The sequence below is a fragment of the Branchiostoma floridae genome, chromosome 18 (assembly GCF_000003815.2).
Source record: "Branchiostoma floridae strain S238N-H82 chromosome 18, Bfl_VNyyK, whole genome shotgun sequence".
NCBI classification, from domain to species: domain Eukaryota; kingdom Metazoa; phylum Chordata; class Leptocardii; order Amphioxiformes; family Branchiostomatidae; genus Branchiostoma; species Branchiostoma floridae.
In genome coordinates this window covers 5,131,151-5,153,565 of record NC_049996.1, presented here as the reverse complement: position 1 = coordinate 5,153,565, position 22,415 = coordinate 5,131,151, and the positions used below count along the sequence as shown (strand labels likewise).

At 39.9% G+C, this 22,415-nt stretch overlaps 1 protein-coding gene across 1 annotated transcript; it reads left to right on the top strand.

Annotated features, from left to right (window-relative positions):
• Positions 1–7,795: 7,795 nt before the first annotated feature.
• LOC118405305 (fibropellin-1-like) lies at positions 7,796–20,509 on the top strand. The gene is made up of 8 exons (XM_035804742.1): positions 7,796–12,778; positions 14,889–14,996; positions 15,727–15,948; positions 17,499–17,627; positions 18,312–18,428; positions 18,565–18,678; positions 18,897–18,974; positions 19,591–20,509. Exons 1-8 carry the CDS (start codon positions 12,712–12,714, stop codon positions 19,704–19,706), a joined length of 951 nt encoding a protein of 316 aa, XP_035660635.1. The 5' UTR covers positions 7,796–12,711; the 3' UTR covers positions 19,707–20,509.
• Positions 20,510–22,415: the final 1,906 nt, after the last annotated feature.

The window sequence follows — 22,415 nt, the reverse complement described above, 5'->3', positions numbered from 1 at the left end:
ACACTGCCAACACCACCACAAGTCCGACCGATGGAGAAGTCAAATACACTTCAGTTAACATCCTGAAACTTCTTGATAAGGACGATCTGAAGACTCACAAACCCCTCAGATTAAACTGCTTCTAAAGCTCAAACTGCCGTACTCTATGTGGTCATGAGAACCTCCAACTACTGCTGCGGCTTGTCTCGGAGCTTGCAGATAAGCGATGATACTGTGGCAGCAAGGCATGCGATAGTTTACGATGACACATACAACAGGTTCTAGCGTTGGGCCAACTAAATACGCTTGTTTAATTTTGTGACTATCCTGGTTGCAAGTGCGTTAATTCAGACACCGTTCAAGTCTTATTATCCGCCAACAGAATTCCCTAGATTTCTTTCTATACCACTGAAAGGGCAACACCAGCGTTTGTCACTTTACTAACTCACGTCCGAGCCAATAAAATGTATCCAAAAAAAATTAACTTCTCTACAGATTATAACACATATTCAACTTCCACATCTAACTGTAACCATCCAATTAGTATCAGTGAGTACTTTTGGAATAAAGAGTCTGTATTTTTTACACAACCAAGAGTCCCTTTTAGTGATTGCCTACATGATTAAACTATTCAGGAGTTAGTACTCACTGTTTAGTACAGTTTTCTGGAGCAAAAATCATTGGTTCATTTCAAATCAAAATCAAATCAACAATAATACTAATATTCTAATTTTAATCGGCAAATCATAGTGTGTCAGATCACCAAAGCAAGAAATACAACTCCAGAGGTATATTTGCAACTGCAAGGAGGCGCTTCGTCGAGTTACAGGGAGCACGCAAGGTAACCAGTGCAGGTATGAACGTGCCCAACTGCAGTACTACCTCATGACAGGGTCATCCCCGGGCAGAGCTGCAGGATATGCTGCGGGATATGAACCAACAAGAGTTAGGATTGCAGATGGCCACATGCTAACAGCCCAGACAGACATCGGCATAAACTGGAGCCAGACCAGACAGCTGAGGAAGCCCTATATGACAGGCCCGGTTGCTCCTGAGCCCCAAGTGACAGGTCCGTATGTAGAATACTGCATAGAATATTGTACCGAATACAACATGGTGTTTTCCCTATTCACTGAGGTACTAGAATATTTACATACGCACTGCTTTACATTTTTCAACACTATACTGCATTCATAAGTACATTGCAACATGTACTCAACTTACAATCATAGCATTATTTTTTCCATAAGATTTGTATACTTTTATTTTTTTTCAATTTACTGGAGAAGAATAGTGGACACTGTTTGAAACGTCGTATTTGAATTTTATAAATCCTAGATGACTAGTCTATGACACAAACGAATCATTATGGTGGTCAAGCTCAGTTAGAAGAAAGAAGTCATGACGTTGAGGATTACAAGACTAAGCTAGAAAGTGAGCAAGCAAAGATAACGGAACATGAGCAGGGTGCCTTTGAAAAAAAAATAGACTGACCAACAAAAGGATAAAACTAAGATACTACTGCCATCATTGCTTAAGGTTTTTAAAAAGGAGGGTGGCATTGCAGAGGAGACAGCAGACAGCAGCGGTGATGACTGACCTGTGATAACATACACAGGGAATGGCACTACTGGAGGATTTAACCCTCAAAACCAACGAGTCCGTTGTAAGATTGGGTTTGTGCTCAGTGCTGGTCAATGAGACCTTTAATGCTGTAAGTTTAAAGATTCAAAAGCACTGTAATATTGAACTCATAGAGTGAAATTCTCTCCCACACTGACCAAAACTTTTCGGTGAGTCAGAGAATTGTTGCTCTGTGTGGGAGAGAGAAATTTAGTCTGAATGGGAAATGTACGTTTCTATTATTTCAGAGCACAGAGAACAAATACACAAATCTATACAAATGTAGTAGAGTTGCTTGATACCAAGTAATATTGAATCGTATTGTATATGATTGTATTTGTAATATTCATAAAATACATTTTTATATCAAAGCCGAAAGAGACATCTTTAAGGTACTAGCAGCCTGCATCCGAGAGGTTCAAACTGAAGCAATTAAGTAACATATTGAAATTTTGTCACATTGAATCTACTGGATCAATTAATTTCTATCAGAGTGATGCCCAAAGATTGCTGATAGGTCTGAGTATACAAACATAAGCAATGAAATTTCGCATCAAGCATGAGCCAAACTGCACTCCGTTGTTCCAGGCAATAATGTCTACCTGTCTGGATTTGTCATCAATCTATCCGCCACAGAAATAGAAGCATCACCCGACAGGAAAGTCTATGAACCACACTCTGAAATCCCACATGGTCTGCATGAGATAAAGCTTCACTACATGTCTCCATCTAATAAAACAGAACAATGGAACCTAAAAACTGAAGCCCACTGACAGCTTTTACTACCAGGTGATGGAGCAAGTGTGCCTGACAGGGGAGAAGTGGTGAGATTTTCTGGTGAAATGTAGGGACGACTATCATTTGAAGCGCATTGCGTTTGTCAAAGATCAGTGGCACACCATGAAAACTGCCCTAGATTGGTAGTACTACATAAAGACCTTAAAAAAACTGTCAGTCAAAAAAAGAGATGAAACTGCTTCTTCAAATCAATTACTCTTGCTCTACATGTCCATGAAAATTATTTCTTGTGCGGCTTCTCGTTATGTTAGAGCATACAGAGCAGCGACAATACTATAATAGGACTGCAAGTAACTCTGTCAACCTTGCGCGTGAAAAGCCTCAACCTCAGCATGGTCCCTTCTGGGCCTAAGAGCAATATAAAGGTGATGGGGAAACAGCACCCACGAGGAAAAGGAAACGGCAGCGGAAATGCCCTCCAGACGTGCAGAGGGAACATCCTGTTACTAAAAGGGCAAAGGTAATGTAGTGTTATATCATTAGACATCATTTCATTATTCTGTCATAAATTAGGATACAGCAGACTCCAAATCCCCCGGATATTATTCCCCCAGGCAGAGCTGCAAGATATGCTGCGGGATATGAATCTAGCACGGGTTAGGATTCCAGATGGCCATATGCTTACAGCCCAGACAGAGACCGGAATAAACTGTAACCAGAACATTCAGCTGAGGAAGTATGTAAAATACTGCATACCGTACCGAATGCAACATGGTGTGTGTTCCCTATCAACCAAGGTACTAGCCTGACCACTAATCGGATCACCAGAAGAAGACATTAGTAACGGAAAGGCTTGAAACCTATGGTGATATACAGATTTTTTTGTTCCTTTTATCACTAGTCTAACCTAGTACAGATGTAATTGGCAATCAGAAGAGGCACTTTTTTGTACACTGTAGCCAGTAGTAAGATTTTATCCACTTGACACTCTACAGGATAGTACACGAAACCCACCATGAAAGATATTGCAGTCGTTTACAAATCAATCATTACTACAAATTTGTACGTTGTAAAATTCATTAATTGAAAAAAAATATCCCAGGCATTCACTCCTCCCTATCTCCTATAAAAAAAACACAGTTAAAACTTATTTTTGCAAATGCCAAGAATGTTGCAGTCGTTTTGTAAGCATTTATTATAGCTAATAGCTACAAATTTTCACGTACAAGGCAGTAAGCGGAAGTAGGAGGTCATGGTAACAAGCTTTCTATCGGCAACATTATTGAAACGGTCCACTTCTTTAAAAGAAAGGCTTTCAAAACATTATCCAGGGAGTCGCTTCTGAACCTGTCCCCATGGAGCATCGCAGCCCAGCTCACAGACGTTTTCTGCGAAGATTACACCACCATCGGCATAACTGGCACAGGCACAGGCAACGTCTGGGGTTGTAGCGTGAACCACTAGTGTCAGCTGGCTATGGAGGGACTTCAAATCGTCTGGAAACAGACAAACATCGATGCCCTGTCCCAGCAAGGCTTGACACAGATGGCCGTGGATGATTACCATGGGATCGCCCTCTACTTCACAAGAGCCGTGGTCTATACTTAGGGGTTCGGTCATAACAGACCGTTGGGTCTTGGTAACACCTTTGAATACGCAGTGCCAAGACCGACGCCCGTGCCAGGCCTGCCTTCTAACATCAAGCAGATCAAGTAGACCATAAGCGTAGAGGGCAGTATGTCCTCCTGCTCTGCGACCATCAAATCCCACGTTCAAATTTCTCATTGTGTACATCATTACACCATAATCAAATATCAACCTCAAGCAGATACCGCAGTGAATATGCTGTTACAATGTCTAACCAAAAGAACTATGATCATTGATCGCTCCCTGCTGACTCCGTACATCACACGCGCATGAGTCAAAGTCACGTGCTAGTCAAGACATCACGTCCAGTTACAGCAGATGATGATGTCTGAGGAAGACGAGCTCGAGACATAACGCCACATGAGGACGGCACGCTATGTTTCCAAATAAACAATTGATAAATTTTCTTCGTTCTAAAAAAACAAAAACAACCAAAGCCAAGATTGTTGGCCGTATTGGAGATTGTAATGTAAAGGAGGTCAAGGGACTAGGTAGGTAGGTAAGTAGGATGTAAAGAGTTCCTGACGAGAATTTTTGAACAAATAAGGTTGTTGCGATTTAGTTTCTTTTTACAAGTTATGGCGGGAAGCTATCTGTCAATCACCCCAAAGTAGCATGCTGGTTGGTCGTATTTTAAATGACAGAACCTTGCTCAATGAGATTGAGACATACAGTTTAAGTCTGGTGGCATTTGGGTTTTAAGAGATAAATATTTACAATAGCTTTCATACTATAATGGGAATCTAGCCAACATCGATATTTACTGTCACGGATTTTGATTAATTTGGTTTGATAAGTGTTTTCTAATTGTTTGATCTCAGGAGCTCTTGGCAGATTTCCGCAGGCGGGAACACTTGTAACGCGATATCATATCCCTCTCCGGATAGGTCGTCCCTGATTGTGATTGTGACACATTCCCGAGCTGCCTCCATTTACTCTTTATCTAAAAATTTAAAGGTTTACAACTATTACCTCCCGTAACTTGGCAATGTTACCTGGCTTGTAGAATTTTTCATGTTTATATAATAACTATGCACGCCCCAACTTGGCAATGTTTTACCATGCATTACCTTAGGTGGTTCTAACTCTAAAACGTTCCGCTATTTCGCTAAAGAATTAACGTTACGTGCTTTTATATATAATTTGCGGAGGGAAGACTCCCTTTCATTAGGATACAAGAGTTACTGTGGTTTTAGAGGTGCATCTATTCCGCTGTGATTTTCATGTATTTATTGCAAGAACTCTAACATCCATTTGGGGGGATGCCAAACTGTACGTTTTGCCACCTTTCTTGATCTGTAATTGACTCAACTTTGTCACATACTGCACAGCTCTTTGAATGGGTAAATTTTGGTGTGTTTTTTTCTATAAATACCTTGCTTTAACTCTTGCAATGCACTTCACACAGTGGATCAAAGTGATGGAACACGTACATGGTTTGCTTTGGAATCGCACCTGTAAAGACGTTCATTTGTCACATTTATGTTAGGTGACAATGACTAGGTAAATATTCACATATGCATATAACTATTGGTTTCAGAAATTTGCCTTTTGTGTACTTAACAGTTTTAGAATGATATTGAAGCCAAACTTCACAGTGTATAAAATATGTATAAAATGTGAGTTAGGGGTGACTGTTGTCACACTTGTTACAACAGTAAATAATAGTACCTGCAAAAAGAATAGCCGTTAACATAAGTATGTTTTAACTTAAACTGGACTGTTACCAAAAATGGTTGACTGTATCATTTACGAACATACCTGCATAGCTATGTGATTTGTAGGGAAAATCCACTCTTGACGATCGGATGAATTTGCTGTGGAGTATGCCTGTCGGCTGCAGTCTACATTGCATTGATGTACATTTTGTACCTATAAGGCAGTGCTAAATTGTCTGGACATACTTTGCTTTGTGATATTTTACGACTAGATAGCGAAACAAGAGCCTATAACATGCAGTGTAAACACATTCGTGCCCCTTTTAGCATTCCATTTGGAACCGTTCAATGTCCTTCAGCGGAATTCTCTTTCATTTCTTTTATACTGCATGTGTCTTTTCTTTTCAATCCCTATTATTTGGATCTGTTTTATAACTATCCCTCTCATGGTCTCGCTTCTGCTGCGCATGCTTTTTATAAGTGTAATTAAATGTGTGGGCATGCTCTACACCAGCGTGATACCGCTGCAGCACTTTGTATCGCTTGTCCTGTGCATGATCTTTATCGGTGTAATACCGTACCTTCTTTCTATTCCCTTGATCCAGGGCTCATCCTCCTGGTACCGTTTCCTTCTCGATTCCTTTTGGCATTTCTCTACCTATTGGCAACGTGCAAGACCCCTGTCGGATCTTCTCTGCAACAACGCGACATGCACTTAGTCAGTCTACGGCTCAAAACAATTAACCCTCAAACACCCGAGTGGGGTCCATTTGGACCCCAGGCGTACATTTTGAAGTGCCATTTCAACATTTTTGATCTGAAGAAAAAATCCTTCCGTGACTTTGTCAATCAATATGTCTTACACCTTCTCCTAAGTTTTCGCAATGATTGGTACAATAATGTGGAAATTATAAAGAAAGTTTGTGTTCAGTTCCTCTGGGGTCCAAATGGACCCCAGCAAAAATGTGCAGTTTTTAAAACAAACTTTGGAGGCTAACTCCTTAACCACTTACAGTATGAATACCAAACTTTCAGACAATAATAAAAATGTAAATTGGAATCATCACAAAAATTTCTGGGTCATCAACATGTAATGTGACGACATTATGACGTCATTTGCCTAATCGGGGCGGCCATCTTGGATTTTGACCAATGACGTCATGAAATTAGCATAAATTATAAATTTTAAGTCATGAAAACTGCATTGAATTTCATAGAATTTAATTGTTGTCAGAAAACAGGTGTATTTTACCAAGAAAACCTTGTTAATATTGAAATTGTCAAATTTTGGCAAAAATATGCCTGTTAGAATATGGTTGCCATGGCAACCCCAAAAAATGATAAACTTACTTTATTGACCAAAAACTTTTGCAAACAATATTTTGTGATAAATTACCAAGTTTCGTAGCTTTAGCTCTAGCCGTTCATGAGTTATGCGACATAAATGTTGCTGAGGGCCTCAAAATTCCCCTATCTGGTGGGAATAGGTTTAGTGCAAAACGTGGTCCTTCTGAACTTTTGCATAAATTATGATAATGAGTTGGAATTAGCAACACCTTAACATCTCAAAATCTTCCTCTTACATTAACGAAGCAATGTATGTATAATGCTCGCCGATAAGACATGGTACTGAGATTTTATGAACAAAACATTTTGGGGTCCGTTTGGACCCCACTCGGTCATTTTAGTCGCAAAAAAAGGTCGGGTGCTTGAGGGTTAATGACAACTTCAAAATTATCACTCATGTTCAGCATCAGACGGTTTACAAGGCGTCCTTGATCGTTCCAATAAGATGCCCAGTCTGCATCAATGTAAGTACAGCGGTAATGTTCATTATTTTATTTTTACGCTATTTCAAAGCAACATCAACCTTCATTGGACTGATTCGTCTATACATGTGATGCGCAACGTACTGAACCTTACTTTGATTAGTTGTGTTTCTGTAGCCATTCTGGGAAGTATTGCGTGTGTTTCACTCACATTTGCTGGGACACACTACTGGGCCAAAAACACATGTCTGACCCACTTTCTGTAGATCTGCAACTAGTTTGAATGGTATTCTCTTCGTTGTTATTTGTCATCTGTTACAGGATATTTTCATCTTCATATTTTTACTCTGGGGGATCAAATCACATTACATACCCTTTCGACATTGACATTAAAGTCGTTAAAAATTTTATACATACTACCAACAGACTACTACAAAGCCGCAAAATGAGAGATGGCTTTAGAATCTACATTCGACGGTGGTGCGAGTGCGAATGCGAGTTCTCAATGAAAGATATGTATTATTTAAAATGCCATCAGGATCTTTAAATCTAGGCTTTGGCACTGACCCACTCTCCAATCATCTAACCTTATCCTACCGGTAAAACATCAAGTCTTGAAAAAAAGAAAAGTCTCCGTGGATCCTATTTCCACAACAGGAGTCTTGTCTGAAGAAAGGAACATCGCTTTCTGTCGTGCATAGTCAGAACAGCAGTCCGGCGTAGTCGGACGACGCTGGGCTGTCAAATCGCAACACAAGGCTCGCGCTTTTTACTCACAGCCTGAACCGCGGTCACCAGCAGCTCTGCGAAACCTGATCCAACCAGTTCAGTCCAGTCCTCTTCCTCTGTTTCTTAATGAAGCTCTTAAAATGCGGTAAAAAGAATCATTACAGTTTAATATCATATATCCAGCTAACAGTGCTACATGTTTATGGACAAATACGCAAGTAAGTCTCAAAAGCCAGGATTTACCCCCATGTCACAACGACCCTACAATCAGCAAGTACTAATGGTGTATAAGGTCAACTCTGAATTCATAAAGACGCTGACACACATATGTAATTGAAAAACTTAGGCGTAGCCATAAGGTAAAATTTAACGTACTTTTGTCTGCTCCCAGCTAGGCCAGCCTCCGCCTCCTCTTTCGCTAGGGTTGCAATGTCAGACTAGCGGAGATAAGTGGTCATTTAACCTCGGCTCCATAAGTTGAGCAAAACCTCCCTCTTTGCCTTTTCCATCTGCAAATAACATCAATATTTTTTATTCATATTATATTTCACAAGACAACACGTTACATATTAGAACCTAGGCTACAAGTGTGGAGGAGTAAAGCAAAAAGGGGAAGGTAGCAGTGTGGTATAATGACAGAGGCATCTGGACTGCACACAGGGGTGCTGATAGAAGGTGGCAGTTGTAGTGAGCACCTGGATATCATTTTCTTTATGACTCCTTTTCTTTAGGCTGGCGTCCACTGTCACCACCTGGTCATGGATTTTTAAATGAATATTTTGCTTATTCTAATATACTTACTAGACAGTCTGGCAAAATTTATTAGGAGGACAGCGGATATGAAGTGCAAAATTAATGTAAAATCATACATTAACACTGACCTTTACCTCAGCCCTGACGACATAATCTGAACTCTCCATAATATCTTCTACAAATGAAGTATCCAGCTTGATTGTTTGACATCAGGTCCTCAAGTTCCTCTGGCAAAATCTGTGAACGCGTTACAATACTATGGTTAGTCTCAGAAAGATTATGTTGATACTTCAAGTGAGGGAATGGGGGAGATGAAGGATTCTTCTAGCAAAGGGGATGTACTCAAAATCGACACTAACCTTTAACTCCAGTGCATGGTGACACTGGCACCTGCTTAGCGTGTACGTCCCTTTAGTTCCTCTATTTCTGCGTTTTTCTCCATAATCATTTGCTTCAGGAGCTTTTCCTTGATATTCCTATCTTTGTTTTCCTGCAGGAAACTTGTAGTCATGGAATATTTAACGTTACATTAAGATAGTGTTGATTGATAGACCAATAGACATCCATGTCAACGTTACATGCTAAAGTTACGTACTTAAACTATTATTTCACCACCCATGCTGATAAATGTATCTGTTAATTTAAGTGTTATTCGCTTTCCTCAGTTCTAGTTTGAGCACCTTCGACCCATTGACACATGAATTTGACAATCAAAGCCAAAGCCATTGGTACGATCTCTGTTTCGAACCTGCCCGCTTCTCTGCCTCATGATGTAATTCAAATTTTCTGTCGATGGAGACGATGTGTTCCTTCTTTCGTGGATGATACCTTTACTGTGACGATGTCAATTTTCAGGACGATGTAACCCGTATTCTCATACGCCGGCTCAAGTCGGACCTCCCGGACTTTCACTCCTCCCCGGCCATACGACAGCTCGACCGCTGGGACGTCATTCTCTTATCCAGCCCACCTGAATACCATCTCCGTAGTAGGTCCTCACATATGCCATCAGGCACGTTTAGCACGCATATTCCGCTACGTTAACTTGAAGGAAAACTGTACTATAGAGGTGCCCTGAGCGCGATTTCCTGCAACATTCGCTAGCAGATCAAGCCCATCAATTGGGCAATTTCCACCAACGTTGTTACATTGGACGATAAGGCAACCTCCACCAAAATATGCAGTATAATTATATTATCACCATTAGGTTCCAACCGTCCCATATATTTAAAAGTTATTCAGCTACGATCACCCCCCCCCCCCCCTCCCATATTACACGGGGCTTGTATATAACTGTGGCGAGAAGCTCGAAGTAAGTAGTAAAATCGTTGAGCCCTGATTGAAACTAGTTGCTCCAGATATGCCCTATCACCTCTCGATGTCTACCAGATACTGGATTGAAATGCTGTGGAACTTATGTCCCGTCCAGAAACGTTAGAGTTGCCCGCTGTCAAAGACTTTTTTTTTTGCAGCGGTTACTGACTGTCTGCTCTATGACCTATGTACCTTCACCTTCAATGGCATTTATTATCACAATAACTGCGTCGTTCCGTTTTACAGGACCCCACTTACTGTCCCAAGAAAGGGGGTTATTAATCACTAATACTGCTTCAATATGGTTATTGGTGACAAAACCTAAATTAATCACCGAAGAGAGAAAAACTTACGTGAGGTCTTACGTACCGATGTGTCCAGCAGGTTTTCAAGAAAGTCGGCGTTGCTCTTGTCGCCGTCACGGCACGCTTCGCTGGAACAAAACTGCACCTTTGCCGTCTTCCAGTTGTCCATCAGGTTTTGAAGTTTGGCTTCATCGCACTTCGCCATTTCAAAGAATATGTGTCTGGCAATGCGCCTGTTTTGAGACCTGGCGTAATTCGAAACGTATGTGTGTTCTATTTGGGTCATCTGCGGTCAATGTACTATTTTCTGTTGTCATGACCTATTTTTAGAGTGCCTTGTATTAGAAAAAAAAACATTTTTTTTACACATTTAAGGTTCCTGTGTCCGCCAAGTGTCAAAGGTCACTAGCTACAGTTTCTCCGTAATCATGGAACCGCAGGCTCCCTGTCAGTGAGTGTAAACTGGACGGAAATCTGTAGTCTACTACAGTTGTAGACTACGATGCGTAGTACTATATATTCAAGAAACAAGTGTAAATTGGGCCTATTACTAGTATATATAGAACAGCTTTACGTCTAATAGTTCTTAGATCGCTAGTACGCGTGCGCGTGTTCAGCCAGAGCTCCATGCGACCCCTTGCGATTGGAAATATCACTGCACCAAGCTGACTATTTCGCAATAGCACAACTACCTCTGACCCCGTCTGCGCAAAGAGTCGTGTAATAAGCAAGGTGTATCATTAAAGGACACATTATCATCTGCCCCAACTGGCTCAGATTTGGGTCTGCCCTCAATCTTTGCTCTCTTGTGCCTGTCACCCTTTCTTCTTTTTTCAATCTGGCTGCACAGAGGGTAGTTGAGGGTGTGCAATGACCGGGCATATTGATCTTTGTCCTTGTAGTCAATGTTTTATAATAATTATACACCTTTTCCTGCAGCTGTGACAAATTTTTGGGGGAGTTGGTCAACTTTGTTGCCACATCAATACAAAAATTACTCATAATTCCTGTTGCAAAGTTCAAACAGGATACACAACACGCAAGTGGTTGCACAACACCACTATCTTTAATATAAACAGACCACAATATTTTACTAAAAGCGCGATGCCTAGCAGATACACGTAGAACGTAGAAACAAAGTACCACAACGCCGGAATCACTGTACATGTGGCCACTGCCGTTGAGACTGCCGCGAAGTTTGCCCTGAACAAAATCAGGCATTCAAAACATTTGGGAATGGTGATATGTATATAGGTTCTGCAACCGTTGACATATTTCCCTAACCTTGTACATATTTCTAATATTTAGGATGACTTGTGATTACAGTTCTTCTTAAATACATGTAGTTTTTGTTGGTTACATGTAACAAGTACCTGAACTTGGAGTAGGCACATCAGCAAGAGAGGTATCACGTTTCAGTTAATTTAAATATAGCGGATAGTGAGTGATAGTGAGTGAGCGGGTATGACCGAGTCTATGGTGCGGATAATAAATGCAACTGTCGGTACTCTGTAATGGTTGGTAATAATAAACATTGATTTGTATCTGTATTCTTATCTGCCGTTGTGTTGTCACAGTCCAGTCGTCCAACATATATTATTTACTATAGGTTATTGAGGGCACCATTGAAATCATAGCTGTGGACTATGTCTCCACTTGACGATAACAGGGGTTAAAGTTTTGATCCAGTCATGATGTTTGTTAGGTAAGTACAAACCTAAGGCAACACTAATTTTATTTGTTGTTTCTCGGATTTTCCGACCAATTTTTTTCCGATTTAAAAAAGAAAACTTTTTTTTTTAAATTGATAGCCACACATCGTGATGAAGCTACTTGGCACATCAAAGCTACGACTTTTAGGTAGATAAGCCAGAAAAAAAACATGAATTTGGGGAGCATTTCAATTTAAGTAAATGTAGAAAATCTGAAAACTATAACTTGGTAAACATGTTGTTATTTCTGTTGTGTAACTTGAGTGTTTACCCCTAGATCTCTCCTACCCCAAATATTTTGCAAAAGTTTTTTGTCGACTGACCGACCCAATTTTTTTCTGAAATATCCGAAAAACAACTAAAATTGGTCTGGCCTAAAGTATACAACACAAGGTGCGAGTCATCAGTGTAGACCTCTTGCCACGGTTAGACGGTTTGAAAAGTTTTTGAAACTTTAAAGTGTTTATGGCAATTTCACATCAACATGATGTTTCACCGTCATTTTATTCTCACGGTCGTGCTGGCGTTCTGTGCAACAGGGGCTACAGCAGGTGAGTATTTATATTAATGTGTTAAATAGATATCACAGGATTTGCCATATTTTAAGTTGCACCATGGACAATACATAGCATACGTGTACTCTAAGCTCGCTTAGTGGGTTGTAATAACATGATAATTGAAAACATTGGGGGCACCAGTATTTACTGACATCACTAAAACTTCTACCATACCACTGATATGATTATGATAATACACCAACGTTAACCAAGAATCTAGCATAAAAATTGGTCAGTACATTACCCAGCCGCCACGCCACGTCGAGAGTTCGAGGCTTTTTTATTTTCCTTCCGCGAGAGAAAGTAGTCCGTTCTATGACTTCGGGCGTCAACAGCCCCTACAAGAAAGCTTATCGCAGGAGTACATTACCGTTTATATTACTAATGTCAAGTTATTTACAATATTTTAGACTCATTTATTATCTCTGTGGATTTTTGAACCGATAGTTTATCGTTTTCCCGTCAATAATACGGCCCGAAATCTCGTGATTTTCGTGTAATTTCCCCTCATATTTTTTAACTGTTGTAGATTTCAAACCAACAGGAATTTGGGACCACAAGAAAGAGCAAACATTGTAGTTTGTGTCGGTATAAGGCTCATCATAGGTTTTGAGGGCGTAATGCAAATGCCGGCAATCCGCGCGGAGTCATGTCATAATTTTGACTCCAGAATAGAACCCGCCCGATTTGACTTTTTCAGTAATTATCGACTCTGGACAGGTCTTCTTCCCATAGATATCGAATCTTTGACCGGAACTAAGTTAACAGTGGTCCCCCGTATATAAATTCCAACTTTCAAGTTGATATGCCAATCCGAGATGATATAAATATAACTTCAAAAGTTCTAACTGACTACCGTAGGGAACCGCGCGCCGTTTTGGGACAGTTCTACGTTCCATGACCCCCGGGCGTTGGGACTACTTACAAGAAAGCCTGCTGCTTGAGTTTACAACTATGTATATTCAACATTTCATCGCATATACAACTTTAAAGCTTCTCACTTCACTCCTTTGGATTTTTAACAGATTTGTCTAGCTGTATCCATTTGATTTTATAACCTAAAAACAGTTGATTTTAGTGCAATTTCCACCGCTTTTTTATCTTGTGACAGATTTAAAAATAAACGGAAAATTTAGTGCACAGAATAGTCCGAATTCTCTTCTTTCAGTCGGTATATGGCATACTATCCATTTCGTGGTAGTAATAGGCTTTTTTCCCAATCGCGCGAGGGCACCTCATCAGAGGCATTCAAAAAAGAACGCTTCCGCCCTTGCGTCAACGCCCGTTCCACGGAGCCCGCGCCAGACACGCACCGCCGTATTTGCGTCCTAGTTGCCGTAAGACCAATGTAGCATTTGCTAATTCAGTCCGTCTCAACACTGTTTTATTCCGTATGCGTCCTCTGACAATACCGGGGGTGTGCATCGGTACCGCAACTTGTGTTAAAAAGCCAGCTGTACTCGAATCAGCTACACCAACAACTTGCAATATTTGCGCGTAAAACAGTCGATAAGGTGACCCCGATAGACATGGACTTTCAAACATTTCCAAATTTCAAACCAACAGGATCTTTACATGAGTTGTAGTCGAAGATTCGACAAAGCTAATTCACTAGTCATTGAATATAGAATCGAGGGCGTAATGCAAATGCCGTCAATGTGAAATTCGTCGAAATTTTTGCCCCGTACGGCACCGCCATTTTGCTGATTTTACTATGTAACAAATATGACCATGAAACTAACTTTTATTGCCGTAAAATTCCCCAAAAACGGTTTATACAGAGAGCACATAGTGTTCCCTTCTTGTACATATAACGCAATATTTGTAAAATGGCCGCCAAATAGGTTTAAAACAGCTGTTTAAGTCGGGTGAAATTTCATCCAACTGTCAGGCGACAAGCCTTTCCTTAGCAACGACGTTGCTAGGGACCGCGGAACACTTCGAACTGCAAATAAAAACGGTTCTATTCGTGTTCGATTTACTGCGTGGCTTGGCGGCTGTTACCTGGTCATATACAAAAGGAAATGACGCAGCATTACACATTTGATTTTTCTTGACGTAAAGCACTTTACCTTAAAGTTTATATAAACCTTATCAATTACAGACTATTGCGCTGCAAATCCGTGTTGGTCCGGAGGAACGTGTTTGGGGGGCTCTACGGGATACACCTGCACCTGTCCATCTGGGACCTTGGGACAGAACTGTGAAACAGGTGCGTGTTTACTCCTCCATGTAGTCGGTATTGACCCCCACTCTGTAATTTAATGGTCGTTAGGTCCCAAATGTAACGTTAGATTGCGTCTTTCACGCCCCTCATTACATAGAATGCTGACTTTGTCCAAACTTACAGAATGAACAGATTTTCTTTTGACATTTTTTCTGTTTAAACATTGTTATTTACTTTCACACAGATTTTAAAAAGCTTAGAGCTATTGCCAGACAAACAAAAGCCGTGCATCTGTTGAAAATTTCCTTGTTTCAGGAAAAAAAAAAGTTTGAGATTTGGACGTTGTATCCGGAATATGGCAATGGACTTTACATTTATGCATCTTTTATTTGTTAAATGTACAAAACATGTTAGCGGAATTTCCGGAATACCATCTCTCAAAAGGAATGCAAAATACTGAAACACATTTGCGAGTCTTTCGTGGTTTTCTAATTCACAACAAGCAAAAAAACAATATCGTTTTCCGAACTTCTAAAGGAGGCCAGCGGCCGTACTGCTAACAAGCTATTTAATAGGTACTTGATCGAAAACTTTGATCGCTGTTTACATGTTATTTGTGAAACCTACGCTTTGCATGTTGTTTGTGACAGAAGACGCCATGTCATTGGAGTCATTTTATGTTTAGTACTATTTGTAATGATAGAATAAATATAACATGTGAGTGTGCTGTTTGATGATTATTGTTTTTGCTAACTGCCTTCCCTAAACATGAAAATCTACAACAACAAGTGCTACCGACAGTCGCGAGACGCCCTGTCCCATAAGGAAGCCGCGGCAGCCTGTGTGTTCATGGGAGGGCAGCTAGTGGACATCAAGGACCCACATGAGCAGCAGATACTGAATGACATCATACGGAACACCAACGATGTCTCCCTCTGGACATTCATGAAGTCACAGTCCCCCCAACTCCTCCATATCGATGGTTCTACCTTGTCGTGTGAGTTACTTATGTTAATTCAACAATAGTAAAATATACACATCTCTACAAATCTCGAGGGCCAGAGTTTTAACGGTAACGCTTGCTTGTTGCATTTATCTAGTACAATTTGCATAAAATTTTAAGGTTTACAAGACAAAGACTAAATTATACACTTTAATCCAACACATTCCAACAAATTCCAAACTGAACCATGAATAAACAAGCAGGCTTTAGCGCATTCTGGAAACTGTTTAGTGCATTGTTTACTATGTTTCCCCGGCCATTGCTACCCATGCATTGGTCTGACACTTTCTGTTGTGTCGCGAGAAAATAACATTTCAAAGACAGTGTAACTGATAGCAAGTCCTTTGGGATTCTATTCCCAGTGGAACTTTAATCCAACACAATAATATAACAAGGCTGTTTATCTATGGATTTCATATTTACAACGACAAATTTGTATCAATCGGCAGGCACTTACTCAAGGTTAAATTGGCAAATCGGCATGTCAGTAAACTGCTGATAGCAGCGATCAAAACACGGCCCGAAAATACATCAACCAGCGGCAAATCCGTTCTGCTGTTCCACTACACAGTTATGACGTTCTATGAAACTTTTCATCCGTTGTTTGGTTAGCAAATGGTGGCAAAATACGTTGTTTGTGAATGATTCCCAAAAAATATACCCGCAAAACACAGTACAAACTCCCTACAGCACGTCCCCCATGTGGGGCTGTAATGGTATCGCCAGTGAGATCCGTCCTACTGGCCTTTGGATGTGATCACTTTCAAAAATAGGGGTGAAGGGGCGTGCTGAAATATGATTCAAAATGGCGCGTGTTCGGATTTCCACTGAATTTGTGTAACAAAGCCTGGCCCTGTACTTTAAAGAGGGATACTTCAAGGCATGTTGGTTGTGTTGGATGGACAGTTTATTAATATTTCGCTATATTTACTGTGATGATTAATGTGTAATGTGAGGACGAAGAGTAGGGTTGCTTGAAATTACAATCGCTGCCCTCCTCCCACGGCTTGATTAACAGCATGAAAACATACCAGAAGATTGATTAACTTGTCGCTGCAACATGCGATCTTTGTGAGCTCAAACTTACAAGGTTTTAAGTCGTATACCTTACTGGTCTTGTAAAGCACTCAAAAGAATTTGCAAACCGGAGCTAGTTTTTGACTGACAGATGGGTTCTGAAAAGTGTTGGATTAAAGTTGCGTTGGATTAAGGTTCAGTGCCGTGTACTTTATAAACATTTTCATTATATAAAATCTAGTCGTGCGTTACAATCCACAGCTAAATCAAAAAGCGTTACATTTATTGATAAAGACACAACAAGAAGCCATGAATTTCTAATATTCGAAAGTCAATCTTTTAAGGCATTTTTTGTTGTCGGGTATAGACAGAAACTGTGTGATAACAATTCCGACAGCAATTAGAGTGCATAGCATTCACTTGGTAGCTTGGGGGACATTTTATTGGACTTTGTGTTCTTTGTATGTTTTCCAACCCCATTGATATACAAATACAGTTACGTTATACGTTTACGTATATTTTTACAGTGCAGTCGTCATGGATGGCTAGCGACATCTACGGCCCGTTCGACATCTGTGTGCTGCTGGACCGGGAAGAGAGTTACAAAGGAGACTTCCACGCCTGCACGGAACAGCACAACTACTTCTGCGAGTCTCGTAAGAAATATATACGTTTGGTTTTAGTGATTAATCTTTAATTAACATGAGTCAGATGTATTGACGGGCGTGTTAATGTAGTGCCATTGTATTTTGGTTGTTCTATCTATCTATCATTATTCTATATAGATACTGGCCAAAACCCACTACGGGGTATCCCGGCCAGGTACTTAGCTGTGCGGTAGTGCGGCCGGTGGTGGCGAAAAAAGTAGGTGCAATAAACGAGAACAAAAAGTGAAAAAAAATGTGTCAGTCACACTATGACAAACTGCATCAGTAGGTTGGGGAGGTCCATGTGTTGGGCTAACTCAGTCTTGAACGTATGAAGTGTTTGTGTGGAAGCTATGTGTGTTCGGATTCTGTTCCATTTTATTGTTTTCTTGGGGAAGTAGCTGGCTTTGTATGTGTCTGTCTTGCAGGCGAGTGTAACATACCCGAGTTGGAGTTCTCCTGTGTTAGTGCTCCTAATGAGGTAATTGTCCACAGGAATTGCTACAAGGTTTTTGATTGATTTCTTAAGCAATAGCAGTCTTACCTGTTTTTGCCTGTCATACAGGATGGGCCATCCGGATGCAGCTGGTTCTGTAACTAGGAAACACTAGTTAAATGTCTGTTGTTTTCAATATATTCCATTTCTGTACCCTATTGTCCTTCTAACTAACTGTATCTGCCACCTTCCCACAGCTGTGATCCAATGCCAACCTAACGTGTGTCAGAACGGCGGATTTTGCAAGTCCTGCTTCAATGGTTCCCCCATGTGTGCATGCAGTCCAGGATACACCGGCGTTTTCTGTGAAACAGGTGGGTATTAGGGAATTTGCTTTGGAATTCATCATCCTTTTTTACCTGAGTGCTACTTGTTCAAGACACTTCAGAGTTTCTTACCCTTACTTAGAACATCTAGCAAGTAATCTACTTCGTGTGTTTGTTTTTTCAGATATAAACGAGTGTGCATCTAATCCCTGTCAGAATGGAGGAACCTGCCATGATCATGTCGACTCCTTCGCCTGTTTCTGTCGCCTTGGATACGACGGAGATCTCTGTGAAAACGGTAAGTTTGAAACCGGTAATACCATATCTATTTTATCTACAGCCACCAAAGATAAGGAAATGCTTTACTTGGCTTGAACCGGTCATCTAGCATGTTTCTGCACTGCTTTTCATGATAGGATATGTTTTTTCCATTAAATACTGTGTTCTGCGCTAATGGTGGTTATGCTGACATTCAGCAATAATTATATTATATAAGATATCTAATTATTGTTACAGATATCGACTACTGTGCCACGAGCCCTTGTCCACCTGGGTGGACCTGTATTGACCAAGTTATCGGGTTTCACTGTGATGGTGAGCTTCGTTTCTTAAAACAACATCTTTGTAACAAAAATCAATCTGTATGTGCTGTCAAAGATATCACACTCACATGTCAGGGCTCCCTATGTGTACTTCAAACAGTGACCATGGGATCGATCAATCCTATCTTGTTAATCAGATACCCTTCCCCCTGTAATTGTAAAAAAAATGAAAGCAAATTACGTCACCGTGGATGACCAAGAGGTAACGTAAATTAGTTGATTCCTTAAAATAATAGTAGGTGGGTGTCGAATAGTCTGTTCAGCGTTATCTAGGCGAGAGGTTTTCGCAGGGCCTTTGCATTGTAGAAATCAATGTGGTCAAACACTTAACTATGCCTTTAGCATGGGGGAATTTTGGATGACCCTTAACCGGACATTTCTTATTTACCCTGGATATAGACATGGGGACATATGATCCACAACAATGATAATGTAAATAATCTATATTATTCTTACAACACAGAAGTATTTGAGTCATTCTCGAAAATATGCTGTTACTATCGCTTTTTAGTCAACATTCTGTGGGTAAATTACTGTAAATTACTGTAGTGTCATTCTAAGCATGTCAGCACCGTTAACAGGACATAATTGTTTAAATGTTTCACCAGTGCCACAAGGAGCGAAAGCCAGGTCTACCTTTTGTGTGGCGTCTCCCTGTGCTGAAGGATGGTCCTGCGAAGATACTGGCCCTCGTACTGGCTACACCTGCACTCCAGGATCTTAATTCTAACAAATGCCAACAATATCCCATCCGCTTGTTAACACAGATTAACCCTTTACAGGATAATACTAGAAATCAGTTTGCAAAGTACTGTACAACGCGATATAACGCAGGTTGGTTAATATCAAAATTTAACTGAAAATTAGATTTATTGTTTACAATATACAAAACCAAGTAAGTCAAACTGACTTACAAACAACTAGTCATTCAAACTTTCATGTCAATAGGTTTCATTACGATCTTAAATGTATATCACTTCGTATTACTTTGTTGGAGAAAATGTACTCAATTTTTAAAGATGTCAAAGATCACTTATTCAAATCCGTGATGCCTCGCTATTAAAGATTCACAATGTGTATGAATAGTATGTTAATTACTGTGAGTACATTGCCTTGCTTAACAATAAAAATGCAACTTTGTAAAGTTTCAATTTTTGGGCTTAGCTTAGGTGTAAACCTTGCTGTTATGTAAATTGAAAACACGAGTATCTTATTGGATATAAAGTAACAATCATATGTTTGAACGTCTCAGTATAAAGCTCTTATAGCGCTAGATATATAGGTTAAGAAAGTATTATGAGCACACAAATATAGCATGTGTTCTCAGTGACTACGCGATCTGATTGGGGCGATTTCACAAAACCTACACAGGAAAGTTAAATCCCCCAACCTAAAATTTAAGAGTTAGCTTTAGACTAGGGTAGACACTTCAGATATTGTACACTGTTTCATGTTACCTGTAACCCACGGGCAAGAATTTGCAATACAGTTTCATTCATTCTTTGCTATCGGAGATTTCCGGAGGAACTATGTAGTCATGTTTTTCTCGGGGTCGTGTTTTGATTGTCAGTCTTATTTCAAAGTATTTGTATAGCACAGGTAGCGGGAGGGCCTCAATCCGTGAGAAGAATAAATATCCACTGCACTGTACTGTAATTTGGACAACATTGTTCTGGAATTTCATCCCTCCTCGACTGCTAGTATCAACGCGAGGCACTGTGACTATTTGCATGAGGCTACGTCTAAAATATGCAGCAGACTAGAGTTCTACGACCACATACCTTAAAGTTTGCAAACTGATATTAACCACATCGAGTGAAGTATTTCACATAGATTATGTAAGATCCTCATTTGCATAAATTGGTAATCTACTCCACCAAAATAGTACAAATTTTAAAACCTTAGCAGAGAAAGAAGGCTATTTTAGTGTTTAATCTTAAATATGTACACGTGACCCTAATTTGATAAACGTATGTTTAATCATGTTCACTTTTATTTAGCTTCGTACGTATGAGAATGAAATTCAAGTATGAAATTCCAATCATTAATCATTATAAAATTATTGAGTTATTCTCCTTTAACTCTGAAAAACGACCCCTGCGGTTTAAATTTAAAAAAAACGTCTCTAGGGGGAAAACCATACACCACCTACCACTGAAACATCACCCATCTACCACTTAAACATCAGGACTGTAGCATTTTCAGAAGTCGAGATATCAAAACCGGAAGTTCCGCTGCAGTGCCGTAACAAGTCGCTAGGGGCCACAAATCTGTTTTTTATGTCGGATAAACGCCTTCATACATCCCGAATATTAATGCAAGCATTCATATTAATGCATTCTCTATTTATATTGATCGTCTGCACACAGCCAGACACACACAAACGCTACCCAAAACATAACCATGTCAGCGAAGGTAACATGGAATGATGGTGGAAGGTTTGAGAAGACAATATATTTGCTGTAGCATTGCTATAACATTTGCAAATACAAATGAATCTCGAAATTCAATCGCCCGTTCTTTTTTTTTAGTATGACCTAAAAGATATATTAGACACGTTGTATATCGATGCGATTGTTATACTCCAAGTAGATCCTACGATTTCATGAGAACAGTATTAAAGCTGCTCAAGGAGTGTAGCTTGCCGAGGGTTATACATATGTGCATCTGCCTGGGTGTACATTTGCCACATTGGCTGATTACTCTTAAATGAAAAAAAAAATTAGCATTTGTCTTACCTTAACAGGGCGCTTAGGGGTAGAAATTTGATTATATTTGTTGTTATCAAGACAAAGACTAATGAAGTTCTCGTGTTCAACCACAGAAGGACAGACACAGGCAACTATAAAAATAACCTTTTTGATGTATATATATATATATATAGATGTATATATATATATATATATATATATATATATATATATATATATATATATATATATATATATATATATATATATATATGATAAACTTAATAACTGATGACCTGTCTACACAATCCCAACATTTAAGTCTGGACTCTGATCGACATTGTCAACATGTTTGCACCATTGTTCACAGTCTTATGCAGCGTAGTCGACACAAAGAAACCGTGCGATTACTAGGATGGAGTGAAGGCCATCGAAAAAATTCGAAAAGTTTTTTTTGTCTTCAAAAAATCCTTCACGCAAGAGCTGTTGCCAAAATGACTTGTTTAGGCTCATCGGGGTTGGACACACTGCTAGTCTGCGTACTTCTTACTCATTTGCTGTACGTGTAAACAGGTAGGCGTAATCTGTCAAAAGTGTAACAGACGCACACAGGCAAACGCACAGATACATACAAACACACACACATACAAATGTACCCAAACAAACAATAATACATACGGACGCCCCATAAATACACACATAAACGTAGTACATACAAGCATACACTCACGCACACATAGATT

Coding starts and splice junctions, on each gene's coding strand:
- LOC118405305 (XM_035804742.1), top strand. CDS start 12,712: ATGATGTTTCACCGTCATTTTATTCTCACGGTCGTGCTGGCGTTCTGT. Junction 12,779..14,888: donor TGCAACAGGGGCTACAGCAG/GTGAGTATTTAT, acceptor TATCAATTACAG/ACTATTGCGCTGCAAATCCG. Junction 18,429..18,564: donor CGGCGTTTTCTGTGAAACAG/GTGGGTATTAGG, acceptor TTGTTTTTTCAG/ATATAAACGAGTGTGCATCT.